The 16531-nt window shown below is 35.1% G+C and overlaps 2 protein-coding genes across 3 annotated transcripts; both read left to right on the forward strand.

The window, feature by feature from the left end:
* The first annotated feature begins 305 nt into the window (after nucleotides 1–305).
* On the forward strand, nucleotides 306–3017 carry LOC131539618 (lymphocyte antigen 75-like). 2 transcript variants are annotated; one of them, XM_058774258.1, is made up of 4 exons: nucleotides 306–857; nucleotides 1178–1337; nucleotides 1624–2268; nucleotides 2368–3017. In XM_058774258.1, exons 2-4 carry the CDS (start codon nucleotides 1304–1306, stop codon nucleotides 2736–2738), a joined length of 1050 nt encoding a protein of 349 aa, XP_058630241.1. In that variant the 5' UTR covers nucleotides 306–857; nucleotides 1178–1303; the 3' UTR covers nucleotides 2739–3017. The 2 variants fall into 2 exon arrangements, with proteins under 2 accessions (XP_058630241.1, XP_058630240.1); XM_058774257.1 differs by having other exon boundaries at nucleotides 730–857; nucleotides 1226–1337.
* A 3335-nt stretch (nucleotides 3018–6352) lies between these two features.
* On the forward strand, nucleotides 6353–9891 carry LOC131539253 (macrophage mannose receptor 1-like). Its single transcript, XM_058773693.1, has 5 exons — nucleotides 6353–6396; nucleotides 8248–8313; nucleotides 8410–8772; nucleotides 8853–9188; nucleotides 9289–9891. Exons 2-5 carry the CDS (start codon nucleotides 8283–8285, stop codon nucleotides 9678–9680), a joined length of 1122 nt encoding a protein of 373 aa, XP_058629676.1. The 5' UTR covers nucleotides 6353–6396; nucleotides 8248–8282; the 3' UTR covers nucleotides 9681–9891.
* The last annotated feature ends 6640 nt before the right edge of the window (nucleotides 9892–16531 follow it).

The following is a 16531-nucleotide window of genomic DNA, read 5'->3' on the forward strand; positions in this document are numbered from 1 at the left end:
AAAATTTTTAAACCCATTAAAAAGGGTAAAATAGTGAGTGCAGACTGTAAAGCATCAGAATAGAATTTCAGGGCTTGAATAAGGACACATTATGAATGTTATTAATATTTGACTAAGGCAGCCTGTTCATGCAAATATTTCCAAAATAGACAGCAGGCTCTGAGTATCAGGACGAAAGTTCTAGCTCTAGCTCTGTTAGCTGTCCACATACAACAATGCAATCAATTTAGCACATGTAGTATGGTTTCACTTACTGGTTTAATTAGCACTAGCAGCATTTAATACACATTCTCTTGAACCTCACTGATGAACTAAAATTGAATCAAAGTAAGCTTTTTTATAGTAAGCTATAAATAACAATTATATTAAAATATTGTTAGAAATGTTTGTTGAAACGTTCACTGAGACAACTTTTTACTAAGCACAGTGAATTTGTAATCACTTATCACTTATCAAATCATGATGTTTGCAGTGTATTTTGCTTTACGTAACCTTATATAACAGTGACCGTAGGTTTTTAACAACAAAAAGAGCATACTTCAGAAGTATAGTATGAGCTACATGAAAACAATTTTCTGATTTGAAATGTAAACTTGAAAAAAACATTTTTATTTCTGTTATATGTACCATCTCTTGTATATGCACAGTGATACAGCAGAATATCAATGATTATGATGTGTATAAGAATCATAGCCAGTCAACAGTAATGACGGCTCTATACTTTCAGAGAAGCTGTGGTGTGTTATCAGACCCAGCATGCCTGTCGAACTGTCCCTGCCCTAAAATTATGCCATGATTTGAATAAGTCTGCTATTTCCTTCAGTTCAGTATACACAACCAAATGACCTGCTCACCAGGTAAGAAGGAATCTCGGTTTTATTAACCTTATTCCATATCAAGATGAAATGAAATTATAGTAACATACGGTTTTGTCTAAGTAAAGTATCCGATCATATTGTCTGTCATTGTTTGTTTGTTGATGCGATCCTCTGGGAGCAGATTCGTGCACACATTTAGATGTTTAAAAATGTATTGTACTGTTTGGATATGTTGCGCCAGAAGTCTTTAGCCTTTGTATGAATAACAGAGGATCATAATGAATTTAGAATGATTTCATTTCATAATTACTGAGCCGATTTTTTACATTCTCTTACATGCACTCCAATCCACTGATCAGTCCAAATCCTATTAGAATGAACAGATAAAACAAACATTTCTTCTTCAGATTGAATCATCGCACCGTGTGAATTGGTACCATTTATTAAAACATAAGATTCTGGTTTAAAATAAACTGAGCATTACCATGGTACTTCTACCTGCACTGCTTCTTCTCTGGGGTGAGTATTTCATTCTAAATATTTGAGAAGCTTTGCATAACAAATCATCATCTTATTTATTCCTCACACATCACATGTTTATGCATATTAAAAATGCATGAGTATTTGTCTTATTTTATTAAGACGGTGTACATTTATTTAATGTTTAAGTCAAAAAGTCCTAGATGAGAACTATTCTAGTGTGTATTCACATGAATTGTTGAAGTCAATGTTTTTGAAAGCTATTAATTTTCTTCCAGTCAAGATGTCAGAAGTATTTCACTAAAAACTGACCATCTCTTCTCAGTTGTTCCCCTTTCAAGTACAGATCGACTAAGAAAAAAATTCTACTTGCATAAATTTATGCAGAAAAATGATGCAGTAACTGCTTGTAGACATGACTACACTGACCTCGTCACAATCTATGATGAAGAAGAGAATACGATGCAAACTAAATTTTTAGTGAGTGGATCTAATTGTAGCTGGATCAGAGCCAACGCTTGTACATGGTCAAACGGCGATAATGTCACATTCATCAACCTCCCCAGAAATTTTACTGAGGAAAGATGCTGTGGTGCGCTGACCACTGGTGGAACATGGGAGTGTTTCACCTGTAGTTCAAAGATGTACTTCATGTGTTATAAACAAAGTAATCCTATTTTAATCCCTGAAAACAAAACCTGGTTTGAGGCTCAGCGGTACTGCAAAAATAATCACAGTAATTTAGTCAGTATCAGAAATGAGATGGAAAATGAACAAGTGAGGGAAGCGGTAAATGGGAGTAACTCTGTCTGGATTGGCCTTCAGTATAATTACAAGGTTGCATGGTCTGATGGAGGACCTTCTGATTACAAACAAGATGCTAAAGGAGTGTGCTTTACATTTCTCTCAAATTGTCCAACGAACTCTTCCAACACAAGTGATCAGAAAACCTGTGCTCCTCTTTGCTACAGTAGGTTAAGATGATATTTTATGCTCCCAGATTCTACCCTATGCTTTAATAAATCAAAGCATGCAACTAATTACATTTTTTTCTTTTACTTCTCTTCAGAAAGGTTTATTTATGTCAGTGAGGATGAAATGCCCTGGAAGGACGCTCTGAATCACTGCAACAATCATCAGAAAACAGCTGGACTGCTGCGTATCGAGTCTAAGGATGATCAGAGAGAAACGGAGCGCGAGCTAAAAAGACAGAATATCTCGGGGCCAGTGTGGGTGGGGCTTAGACAGAGTCGACTTTTCGGATTCTGGATTTGGTCCAACGGCCTTTATGTGGGACCCTGGACCAACTGGAAAGAAGGAAGTAAACCAAGCCATCAAAAGTCCCAGCACTGCGGCGCCTTAGAGAATGCGAACGGTACATTCAAATGGAGAGATAAAGACTGCAGATCTAGATTTAGAGTTTTATGTGAAGTAAAGTAATGTACCTCTCTTGTATGGTCTTTGGTTTATTGTATGCTTAGTTTTCAGCGCTCCGCCTCCCGAGAATGAGGAAAAAGAGCTTATGGGTTCAGTAGTAAACGGTGGTCCTGTATCATTCATGTCTCATATAATAAAGCTCTTAGGTAGCAGAAGCTAGTTGGTGATTGCTGCTTCTGTTGCATTTTCATGTTTATCTCATTAATTCATTCATCTTATTATTTTACTGTTGGACACCTTTATGCCTCATACTAAAAACTGATATTAAAAGTTGTTCATGAATACACATTACATCGAGTCTTTTTTATTGCGAATAGCATTTGTATTTGGTGAGTCTATAAGAAAACCAAGACATGCAGCCAGTTGATTAGTATCATGAATGTGTGATCTGTGATCTGCGGGTCTGTTGCAAAGACTGTATGTAAAACAGTAGACCTGTGTTAAGATCAACATTTCTGCAAAAAAAAAAAAAAGGAATTCTGGGTACTATTGACTATTTCCTTTAATAACAGCTATAAAATGGTTGTTAAAAGTCTTTCATACTAATTTACATTAAGGTGATATCAGAGAAAGTATTTTAATATAGAAAAATAGAAACAACAAAAAGAGTAAATTTATAAAATAATAAAGTTTACTATTGTACATTAAATCAGTATTGGAGAATGTATTTTAGTATAGAAAAAATAGCAAAAAGAAATTGTAATCACAGGATTAAAAAAAAAGTCAAAAAAAAAAAATTAAAAATCCATATAATCTGCAGGCTCTCTAATCATAAACTGTCTAAACAACATTATTGAATATCTTAATCTGTTATTTATAAACCTTTTCCCTAATTTTTATTTATATGTTTTATTTTTTGCTAACTATATGAACTCTTGTTGTGTGAGTACACTATTAGAAAACTGTATGTAATTAAACACTATTTACTATTTAAGACTCAGCACATCATAAAATGCATTAAGGGTTTGGTTTGGAGAAGTTTTTGTTGTTGTTTCTATATATTATGAGAAACCTATTTGTATTTATAGGCTTGTGTATAGACATTGAATTATGAACATATACTGTAGGCAGCAACTGAAACTCTAACAAATGTATGTATGAGCACATCATTTTTCATTCTGATTGTATTTCTAACAAATACGATTATTATTACCAGGTTAACAGTTTTATTCCATTCTGTGTGATTTTTAAACATTACATTTTTCATACTTGTTGAGCTCTGATGATAAACTTCCCATTAAAATTATTTTTAAAATTTAATTAAAATGCAATATATTGCATTACGCCATGCTGCAGCACAAAAGGGGCATTTTACATCAGTGGCCCACTTTCAGATGCTTAATAAAGTTTAAAAAAAAAAAAAAAAAACTCCTTTAAAGCTCTGGGGAGAAAGGCTGAGCACCACGTGTGATGCTGGTCTGTGTGACAGAGACCCTAAATCACATACTGCAGACTCAGCACTGCACTACTGACAATCCTATATAGCGCTGAGGCTGTAGAAAAGATGTGCTTTGATCACCGTGATTAAATAACACGAGCAACACATTTTACACCCAGCCTAAGTGTGTGAGCAAATACAGAAGCATCAGTCATGTAGAGAACAAACTCGGCCAGCGTCTGTGATCCATCACAACTCTGAACCTTCATCCAGACCCTTTCGTGGGCTTTGCTTTTTTTAATCTCTAAATCACAAAACAGAGCAAAGAAATTGTACTAACACTTAGTGCAGTGACTCCATCTGTAAGTAGCCTCAAACAGTACTCCAATACCTAACAAACACTTTAAAATACAGTATATGAATTAGTTTGCCCATCAGCACTGACAGCTTTGAATGGAAAAGTTTATATTACAGGAGCAAGTCACCAACAGCTTGTAAGGAAGGGGGCGAGGCCATGCTGTGCTGCTTTAGAGAAGAGGAAGAGAAAACTAGGGGTGCACGTAAAAATCTATTCATATATGAATCGCGATTCTGTCTTCTAACGATTGTAATGGATTCACAAGTTTCAAAATGAATGTTCTAAAACAGCCGTTCTTAATACTGTTCCTCGTGTCGCCCTGCTCTGCATCTCTCTCTCTCTCATTCAGATCGTCAGATCAGCTCCAACAAACTGTTCCAATTATACATTTTCACATAGCAATGAGAAGCGTTATACATGGGTGCGTGTGTGGTTGCCATACTGTATTAAAGCTTTAATCATAATAAAACCTTATATTAAAAGCTAACATAAGCAGTAGCATAATAACAGCGTATCTAAAAGTATGAGACAACAAACAAACAAACAAACAAACATACCATTAAGAGCCATGCTTGCACAGGTTCTGCGCGATTCTCTTCGCTAATATCCTCTGGGTCTCAATCGGGCTCAAATTGATAAGCAATATAGACGACGCCATTGTTTACAATACAACCGGAGCACATGCCGCTGAGCTGAGGGGCGGGACACACACTGAGCCAGCTAACCAATCAGAGCCCATCACGTATTTCTGAGGGAGGGGCTTCATAAAAACAGAAAATAATCGAGGCGTTTGTCAGAGAAGGGACAGAGCATTGTGGAATAAAGGTAAATTATATGAAAAATAATGCGTTTTTAAAAAAACGAAACATGAACACATGTTAGACTGCACCCCATAAACACAATCAAGCCTAGAAAAAAACTAGTAAACCACCCCTTTAATAAAAGCTTGCACATGGATCCGTACGCCTCGCGTCTCATCGGCTCCGTTACAGTATGTGAACCTGGCTTTATCCAACGTTCAATTTGTTAATTGTTTTTGTTCTGCAAACTAGTGCTTCTTTAATTAGACAATGTCTTATTTAAACATTTATACAACATTTCAGGAAAAAAAAATTCCTATTGTAATCAATCAGCTATGAAGTATTGTGATATCTATATAGTTAAAATGTTTAAATGATCATAACTCATGAACATAGTTGAGGCACATCAGAACAGGACCTTGTGAGGCCCAGCGCATTTGAATATGGACACATTATAGATGGTATTGATATTTGACTAAGGCAGTACAGTATGTTTATGCAAACACTGAATAATAAAAACAGGCGATAACAATAAGGAGGAAGGAAGTTCTTACTCAATTCAAAACAGCAGATTTGAATTTATTGGTTTATGGAAGAAGCATAAAGCAGCGGCTGCACTCCTCAGCTCTATTATCTATGGAGTGTGTATGTACAAGTGCACATACTTACACATCGGTACACTGACAGTAGAACTTTTACTTTTCAATGTATTTGTTCTGAGAATAGAATATTCACAAACACGCACAACAAAACCATATTAGGACAATTAATACACCACAAATGACATTTTACACCAAAACTTCTGTCATAAATTTCATTTGAATTGGATCTTATGAGCAACACTGCCATTTTATTAAATAAACGACACTGTTTGCTTTACAAATTAGCTCAGTTTTGGTTAGGTTGTATTTTTACTGCAAAAGGCACTATACATTTGACTTGACATAAATATTACTTTTATGACCTGGATAAAACTCCTAAGCTGAATGAACAGCTAAACGAAGTTACTCATTAACTTATTATCCAGAATCAATTTGCCTGTCTGCACCTGCCCACTATAGAGTTACATATAAAAGTCTTTAGTTTCCTTCAGTGCATTATCAAATGAAATAGTCATCTCACCAGGTAAGAATGAAGTAAATTTGCTATCTATGATCTAATGATGTGTTTTGTTTTTTTGGTTTTTTTTTTTTACATATCTAGCTGAGAAAATCAGTGTAAGATAGTGTTTTGTCTATTGATGCAAAACTGCAAAAAAAAATTACAATCATTATTAATAAAGATTTAAAACTGTATCTGAATATTTCACGTTAACAGTTTCAATACAGCATGTGTAGATCTATAACATTTTATACAAAATATAAAAAATATGAGCTAGGCCTATAACAAACTTTAAAGGGGTTCTTTAGCAGGAGAGTTTGACTTAACAATATAAACAAAGCTGTTTTGCTTTATTTGCGATATATTACACATATTTGTCAAGTATCATATAAAGTTTAAATAATATTTATATCATTCAACAATTTATATCAAAACGAGATGGATGACAGAAGCGAAATTATCTTTACTGATGAAGAGTGGTCAACTGTATGGAAATTGACTTTGCTTCACTAAATTGGAAGAAATACCGTTGGAAAAAGATTATTAGATATTTTATATAACCAACACAAACAGCCAGATATAGTAACAACACTCCAAAATGTTGGCGAAACTGTGGATTTAATGAAGCAAACCATTACCTTATATTTTTGGAATGTCTACATATTCAAGAATATTGGAAAGAAATACTAGTGGCCCTTGAATATATTTTTAGATGACATACGGTAATTCTAAAAAGCAAAATTAATTTATTTTGGTTGTTTATGTGCATATATAGGCTAGTATTTATAGATAAATACCTGATAGGTGTTCTTTTGGAGTAATTTACATCTAAAACACATTAGGCAATTGTTCTCATCTTTATACTATAAATACACTGGATGATTGCATTGAGAACTATATGTAAATGTATTTATTTATGTATGTATTTAACTCTCATTCACGCTTTTGTCTCATCTCGTCTCGATTACTGTAATGCCCTCTTCATTGGCTTGCCAGCTACCACTATTGCTAGATTACAGTATATTCAAAACTCAGCCGCTCGTATTCTCACTCGCACCAAGCGTTCAGCCCACATCACCCCTATTCTAGCTGATCTGCACTGGCTACCAGTGGCCTATCGCATCAAGTTTAAAATTATCCTGCTTACTTTTAAAGCCTTGAATGGTCTGGCTCCTTACTATCTCTGCAATCTGCTCCACCCCTATTCTCCACCACGTTCATTGCGGTCCTCTGATTCTCGCCTTCTCACCATCCCTCGATATCGCCTCTCTTCCATGGGGGGCAGATCGTTCAGTGTTGTTGCCCCTAAATTATGGAACTCTCTACCCAGATCACTCTGTCTTGCCAATAGCCTGTCTGAATTTAAATCGCTGCTCAAAACTCACTTGTTTTCAGAATGTTATCTTTCTTAGTTAACCTCTGTTTACTTTGTTTTATGTTGTATATTACTCTTTGGATTTCTGATGTTGTTTTCTTTCTGTTTATTGTTCGATGTTTTCCTCCCATTTCTGATGTTTATTGTAAAGTGTCCTTGAGCTCTGGAAAGGCGCTATATAAATAAAACTTATTATTATTATTATTATTATTTATTTGTTTGTTTGTTTGTTTTAGGTATATGATTGTACACACCTAATCAAAATAAACATTTAAAAAAAGATCATTCATGGAAATTCACCTATTAGCAACACAATATAGGTGTGTTGCTAATAGGTAACTTGGAAGACTTCTTTGCTTAATGAGACATTTTCTGTTCGTTAAACAAACAAAGTGAAAATAATTGCAAATAATAATTTACTATAATTTTTAAAAAGTTTTCAGCAATCTTTTTTTGTGTTTGTGGTTTGTTGAAACAACCAAAAATTCTGTGTTTAACAGCAGATACTGGTTTAAACGCATTGAACATCACTATAATGTTGCTTCGTGTGCTGCTCCTCCTCTGTGGTGAGTATTTAATTGTCTGGATCATGGTTTGTTTGTTTATTTTCCTCATACAACACAAATGGGTTTTGGCACTAAAAATTTAATATTTCTCTTCAGCTTTTCCTCCTTCAACTGCTAAAGGACGACTGAGACAATTCTACAAAGGACTGAAGGATGTTCAAAGAATGGATGCTGTAAATGAATGCAGAACAAACTACACTGACCTCGTCACAGTTTATGACCAACAAGACAATATGGAACTGAGTAAACTGCTCATTAGTCCTCCTAGTATCCCTAGTGGCTGGATTGGTGCACATATAGTACAACCCAGTAAGAAATGGTCAAATGGTGATGAGGTCACATATGAAAAAGATTTTCAAATGGATTGTTGGGAAACATGCTGCGCTGCTATGAAACCTGATGGAAACTGGGAATCTCTCCAATGCAAGGAGAAAAGACAATTCATGTGTTATAAACAAGGTAACACAATATTGTCTTATAACTATATAATTTTACAATTAATTTAACCAAAACGATATCACTTTCTTGCATTCATACAGATGTTGGGCGAGCATCATACAACTACATGTTAATCCCTGAGAACAAAACCTGGTTTGAGGCTCAGCTGTACTGCAGAGAGAATCACACTGATTTAGCCAGTATCAGAAATGAGGAGGAAAATAAACGAGTGATGGAAGCACGAGGCAAGGATAGGCCTCCTTGCTGGATCGGCCTGCTGAAGGACAGTGTGGAATGGAATGATGGAGGACAATCTGCTTACAGAAACTGGACCTCTGAACATCTGCAATCAAAGCATCCTGAGGTTTTCATGAGTAGCCATCAGACTGTGTCTTGGTCAAAAATTAACACCGGAGCATACTATCCTCTATGCTACAGTAAGATAACACATCACATGCTCTGAAATTCAAATCATTCCTGTTTTAGCATTAAATGATTTTGTAATTCATTGCATTTCTTTGTATGCTTTTTTGTCAGAGAGCCTCATTCATGTCAGTGAGGATGAAATGTCCTGGGAGAGGGCTCTGGATTACTGCAACACTCAACAGAATACAACCAGGCTTCTGTGTATCGAGTCTAAGGATGATCAGATAGAAATGGAGCGAGAGCTAAAAAGACAGAATATCTCGGGGCCAGTGTGGGTGGGGCTTAGACAGAGTCGACTTTTTGGATTCTGGATTTGGTCCAATGGGCTCAATGTGGGACCCTGGACCAACTGGAAAGAAGGAAGTGCACCAGAACATCTGATATCCGAGCACTGCGGTGCCATAGAGAAGGTGAACGGTCAATATAAATGGTGTGATAAAGACTGCCGATCAGAATTTCAAGTTTTATGTGAGGGGAAACAAACCACTGTACTAACATCTTAGATCTAACATCTTACAAACCATCTTACTTTGCTATGTGCTTTAGTTTATGCTGTATTCTCTTTTGTAGTTACTGGCTTCTTAAAAAAAAAAAAAGTTTAATTTTAATATAAAGCACTTATTCAGCGTAACTAGTTGTGAATTTATTTGTGAATAATTCATTACTTCTGCTTCAGTTTGTCAAATAATTCAATAAACACTGTGTTCCAATCCATTTGCTGTACAGTCTTCTATCCTTATGCAAGAACACTTCATGTGTTATATGACAGAAAACAAATACAAAAACATCAATAAACACAAATAAAATATCAATAAGAGTGCTAACTAAATGCAAAATGCAAAAACAGCATAGTGTAGTAAACTGGCATAAAGCTCTAAAATTCTATGTGCTTTGTGATCAGATATTATTCTCATTCAAAAAGCAACAAGTAGAGAATAAACTGATCTGCTTGTGAAAGTCTAGTTTGCTCAGAACGCAGAAAGAAAATCATGTACTTAAAGAAAAAGATTTAAAAAAAATTTCCATTCAAATGTAATACATACAGATAATTTCACAGATAACAAGGCTAAAGAAATATTTATGCTTGTGGAATTTTAAACATTTTCACATTAGTAAAATAGCGCTTTTGTAAATAATGCACATACATACTAAGATGCATATGACTTGAAATCATTTATTTTGAATACAAATGTACCAGCTAGTTAAACTGGACTGGGTGGTTAGTGAATAAGCAAGTAGGTTTTTGTTCTGAAATACTGTCTTTTGTCTCACAAAGGGTTTTATTTTGAACACAAATCACTGACGCCATTTAAAATCACGGCACACTGTTTTCTTGCAAAACAACAAGAGAAAGGTTCTAGCAACGTTTCGAATAAGTGCCGCTCCAGCCCACAATGATATTTTCTCCTCGCCTTAATTGCTAATTTCACAATATCTGCATGACTAATGACATTTCAGACAAGTTTCATGGAAAACAGGGGGAAAGTAGATTGTAAGCGTTCCGGGTCACAGTTGTGGTTGGAGCTGACATTCCTCAGGGTCCTTGTCCACACTCAGTAGGTGACCTTTCTGACCCACGCGCAGCATCGAATATGAGCCACAGAAGTCAGCAGAACTAGTGGGCACTTCATTATCAGCCTGTTAGGAGATCTGTTACCATGCCAACCTCTGGTTGACCGTCACCAGCACAGACCCTTGCTGAACTTACCCAGTGCCTGGCATTAATTAGAGACAGCATGCATAAACGCAGTTCTGTCGACATTAATGCATTTGCCTCATGCTTCAGAAAAGGGAGTGAACGGCATTCCTTCATTTTTCACACAGCTACATTTCCCTGAATTTCTCAGACATGGAGGAGGCTGTATGGTTGCATTTGTGTGGGTTGCATTTTCTTTACAAGGACCATTTACAGCGTCCCTGTTAACCATGATGTCTTATGGAAACGATAAAATCTCTTTTGCTCACCAAGCTTGCATATCAAATTGTGAAATATTATTATAATTCAAAATAGCTGTTTTCTATTGCAATATATTTTAAAATGCAGTTCCACGAAGGTTGTATGCACCGCGCTCTTCCGTCGCTTGATCTTTTGTTTAGGTGCGTTGATCCATTAAATCACTTATTATACAAAACCATGATCTGCACTCACATGAAACAGTCTTTTCTTTTCGTTTTATTCTACATTGTATCACCAATAGGACAAGGACACATACGTCTCAGTGTGTTAAACAATACAAATCCTCCACCCACTTTTTAAATCACCAATTTGACGGCATCGTTCAATTACCAATGTTCATTCATTAAAAGCTTACATATTCCATTTCAATATTCAACAACTTGGATTTAAAAACCACACCCATTATCATAACACTGCATTACAATATACTTCTTATTCGAACATAAATTATCACGGAATTCATTTTTATCACTCTTATATAACCTACCAACGGTCTTTACTTTTAACAATGGAAAATTCAATGATTAAAATCATCAGACATATATCGTCATTAATAATCACTTATTTTCACACTGAATGCTTGAGATCTACTCCACAAAATATTACATATTGATTTGACCAATTATAATTCATTAAAGGAAAACAGAAAGATCCAACTCCTCATTCATGCCATTTGGAGTGATTTAAGTTTAAAATGCTTCTCGTTTCAATAATTCTTCATTTATATTACCTCCTCTGCGTGATCCAATAACTTCCAATTGTTTGATGTCATGTCCCAATTCATTAAAATGTCTGGCTACTGAAGAAGTTATGTCTTGTCGTCGTATACTTGATTTATGTTCACTGATTTGTAATATAAAATTGGGAAATATTATTATAATTCAAAATAGCTGTTTTCTATTGCAATATATTTTAAAATGATATTTTTTGTTGTGGTCAAAGCTGAATTTTCAGCATCATTACTCCAGTCTTCAATGTCACATGATCATTCAGAAATCATTCTAATATTTTTATAATACTGTTAATATTTTTGTGGAAATCCTGATATAGTTTTCTCATGTAAATTCATAAATGTGTAAAAAAAATAAATTAATAAAAAATAAAAAATCTCACTGACCACAAACATTTGAATGGTAGTGTATATAAAGAAAGAAAGAAAAAAAATTCTGACATTAACTTACAATTTTTAATTTTTATAAATGTCTTCTGGAGGAAATAATGAAGAATGGTCACGCTGCTACTTTCCATACAATAACAGTATATGACACAAAAAAGCACAATAAAAATACTATAAAATTCGTCCTTTATGGGACAGACTTCTACAATATAGCATCTTAATTTAGTCAACAAAAATACCTTTTTGGTTGATGAAAAAATTCAAAATCAAACAAAATATCCAATACAACAATTACATTCTTTTTAGATGTTAAAATCATGTCAATTGTTTAACTTGATGTAATAAAATAACTAAAACTGAAATAAAAATGAATAAAAAACCTGTGACACTGTCACACAAAAGACATGTTTTACCACTCTATTTATTACAATGATGTAATATATTATAGAGTTTTAATTGGTTTACATGTTTTTTTAGTCCATTTTATTCTTCTTAACATTTTAAGTGTGTGTATGTCTTTAAGAACTCTATGGTTGGAAACTACAACTGAATAAGAGAGCAGCATGACAAACAAACAAGGTGACAGTCATCAACTTGGATTGAGGAGTTATCACTTTCTGAGCTCACCTTTCCACACACCATCTACAAACTTTGGATTACACTTTCTGTGGATTGTATATACACGGGTGGACACTCACATTGGACTCATCAACACACTGGGATTCTTGGACTGTTTTAGGGTACGGACAAACAAACTGTATTCTTTTAACAGACTGAGTTTACCTGGTTTTATCGTGTTGTTTTAAAGTCTTTTATGTGAACATTGTAAATACACATATCCTATTTAAACCAATCTCCTTTTATGTCTCATTCTTTTAACCACTAGTCATCTCTCACGGTTAAATCTGACCCCCATCTTACTCTTGTAACTTGGTTGGTAAGGCCGAGTGTTACAAACTAATAAATAAATAAATGAAAAAGTGCCAAAAACAAACAACAAAATTGCTAAAATAACTAAAACTAATGTATGAAAACAACTAAAACAAATGAATAATGACAAAAACAAAAAGTTGCGATTTTTTCTTTTAAAAAACCTTATTTTGCATTTGTTAATATTATTTGCATTCTATTTTCAATTTCTTTGCTCAAACAAACAGATGCAAAATATGATGTTTTCTGATGATATTTGGTGTAAAATATTCTTTTCTAATGCTAAAATGGCTTGACTGTAATTGAACTTACTTGAAACCATGTGCAGCTTGTAGTAACAGTTCGGCAGTGCTGCTAAAACTGAAAAACATTTGACACAAGCTGACAGGACGCACTTTAAAAAGGGTCGTACATCAGCGACATGTTTCCCCCTTCACGGCTGGTTATTGCAGCGTACATTTAGTTCCTCTCCCAGCCTTATGCTTTATGAATGTGCTGTGAACATCTACCCACTCGACCCTGACGGCTCCGACTAGATCTGGCCTTGTTACCGAGCAAAGTCATCCACATCTCGTTTTTCAATCATCCCCACCTTTCTCTATCTCTCAACACCGAGATGAATGAAATATCACACAATGGAACACGGTGAAACGGGTCGAACCGTTCGGCTCAAAGATACCCATTTGGCAGGATCATCAATACAGAGGCCTGGAACACGGGTTCTAACAGCCCCGTGGACTCGGAGACCAAAAGCAGCACCTTCATTAAAACTTCACCGAAGTGCGTGACTGACGACATGCCCTCCGTGTTCAAAACGCTCAGTCCATGTGTCAGGACTCGCAGTGAAAAGGCTCTCGGCGCTTTGTAAATGGAGCCGAACCGCATTGCTGTCCCTCGTGTCTGCCATTAGAGGAAAAATCCCGTTAGGCCTGAAAAGTTTTATGTGTGGAAAATTGCCGTGGGTACTCTGAGGATCGCATTTGACCAGGTCTGGAGTCATTACGATAACGGGCCACTGCTTTTAAAGCAAAACTAGCTTTTAAAAAGATGAAAGTAGCTGATTGTAATCCCGAAAAGGACGGGTGGTTTGAACACGCCTGCTGACATGCACTTAAACGTTCACAGCAGTATCAAAATATCTTCTTTTTTATTTCTTTTTTAAATCAGTTACTTAAATATCATTGAGTTGGCAATTTTTTGTATTGTTTAGGTTTTTTTGTTTTTGATTAATTTTATTTTAGTTTTAGGTTAATTTTAGTACATCAAGTTAAACTAATTTTGTTGTGCGTTTTTGTAATTTTGTATTGTTTTTATAATTATTATTATTTCAGTATTTATTCATTTTTAGTTCATTTTTAGTTATTTGAGTACATCACATTTAATTAAATTTGAATTAAATTAGTGTGCACAGATGTAAAATACACACAAATGAAAATTCAACATTCATAATTGACATTAATAAGCAAATTGCTTAGAAAAGAACTGCAGAGCCTTCAAACATACAGCCTTGTGTTGCAAAACAAGGATTTTCATGCATTTTCTGGGAAGTGTGTTGATGTCCACTTTGCCAATTGATCAGCAGGTAACTCAAAGGGATGTTCTGACTTTCTACTAAGATGCTTCTGCACCCTTTGGTCTGCAGCTTGAAAGTGTCACAGTCCAAAGCACCGGACTTAAATCAATAACCCTGAATATCGCCCGAAGGTCAGAAAATACGGAGGGAGGCAGAATTCAACAAGCAACAGGAGATGAAACCGAAGGGATTTTCATAAATTTTGCATATTTTATGGTAAAAGGTCAATGACTCCCCAAGAACAAAAGGTGGTTTGTCTTTATAATTTACTTTCTCCTCAAGGGCCTTAAGTCTGAATCTTAGTTCCAGTGTCTTGAACACCCACACTGAATCCATGCAAACAAACTATTTTCAGACCGTTAAAGGAACAGTTCATTCAAATATGAAAATTTACTCACCCTCAGGCCATCCAAGACGTAGATGAGTTTGGAAACTGATTTGGAGAAATGTAGCATTCCATCACTTGTTCACCAATGGATCCTCTGCAGTGAATGGGTGCCGTCAGAATGAGAGTCCAAACAGCTGATAAAAACATCACAGTAATCCACACCACTCCAGTCCATCAGTTAATGACTTGTGAAGTGAAAATCTGCATGTTTGTAAGAAAAAAAAATCCATAATTGCGGTTTTAACTTTTACTAGTCGCTTCCGGCCAACATATGAGTCCATAATCCATAATAACGCTTCTTCCTGTAAAAAAAAAAAAAAAGTCCAACTCCTGTTGTCTCTCACATCAAAATCCACCCACATATTTTTAAGAACTATTTTCATTTGTAAGCTTATTTCTCTCATGATTCAGACATTTTCACTGAAGAAAGCAATGTTATCATGGATGGCCTGAGGGTATACTCTTCCTTTTAGACATTACTCTCAGTTTTCAGAACTTTAATGCAAATTTCTGTTAAACATGTATTCAATTAAGCATTAAATATTAAAATGTAAAGTATTTATAAATAATGTAATAGTATTTGTTGTACTGTCTTTAAATATGTTTTATTTTATTATTATAATTTTTTACTGTTTTCCACCTCAAAATAAAATGATGATTTACAGCTTAAATAATGAACTTTTTGTATAAAATAATTAGTGTATGTGGTTTAACAAAAAAATGCTAATTTATAATAAATTTCTGCATAGGCTCAGAAAATGACCTCAAAAGAAACTTTTCAATATCTCCTTGGTATTTCTAAGCTCATAAATCAGAAGCTCTCTACAAAAATGTTCCCACTTTTGCAGAAAAAAAAAAAAAACCTCAACCATAACCGTGTACATTCTTCATAGTTTTGCTTGCATGGAGGGAACACGATCGCAGTCGAGCATGACAAACAAGAGCTTCACAAGCGCAGCTCTCTGCCAGCTTTGGGATTTTTGTAGCGTGTGGCCATTTCTCACTGATGCTGTCAAGATGTGAGATTCTGCCTGTGAGCTGCTCCTGCGCCTGCAAGCCCACATACAGCGTGCCTGTGGCTGCCGTGTCATACTGCTATGAGAACAGATTGAGAAGACATGACGAGAGGGTTTCATGCTGATGTTTTAAGAGTATGATTGACAAGTTTGTTGAGATGCACATGTAATATTCCATTTAAAAGACTGTCACTTGTAATCAAATTCACCTTGATATTTTGGGATAAAAAAAAAAAAAAACATGCAATTGCATTCTCCACAGCACAAAAAGACCATCTACTGACTCAAACGAGACACAACTGACAGGATTTGTATACATTTTGCTCATTTTCCCCCCAAATTTCATGTATAAGACATCATTTCATAACTTAGA

Source organism: Onychostoma macrolepis, chromosome 04 (assembly GCF_012432095.1).
Source record: "Onychostoma macrolepis isolate SWU-2019 chromosome 04, ASM1243209v1, whole genome shotgun sequence".
Lineage (NCBI taxonomy): Eukaryota > Metazoa > Chordata > Actinopteri > Cypriniformes > Cyprinidae > Onychostoma > Onychostoma macrolepis.

Coding starts and splice junctions, on each gene's coding strand:
- LOC131539618 (XM_058774258.1), top strand. CDS start 1,304: ATGGTACTTCTACCTGCACTGCTTCTTCTCTGGG. Junction 1,338..1,623: donor TGCACTGCTTCTTCTCTGGG/GTGAGTATTTCA, acceptor ATCTCTTCTCAG/TTGTTCCCCTTTCAAGTACA. Junction 2,269..2,367: donor CTGTGCTCCTCTTTGCTACA/GTAGGTTAAGAT, acceptor ACTTCTCTTCAG/AAAGGTTTATTTATGTCAGT.
- LOC131539253 (XM_058773693.1), top strand. CDS start 8,283: ATGTTGCTTCGTGTGCTGCTCCTCCTCTGTG. Junction 8,314..8,409: donor TGTGCTGCTCCTCCTCTGTG/GTGAGTATTTAA, acceptor ATTTCTCTTCAG/CTTTTCCTCCTTCAACTGCT. Junction 9,189..9,288: donor ATACTATCCTCTATGCTACA/GTAAGATAACAC, acceptor CTTTTTTGTCAG/AGAGCCTCATTCATGTCAGT.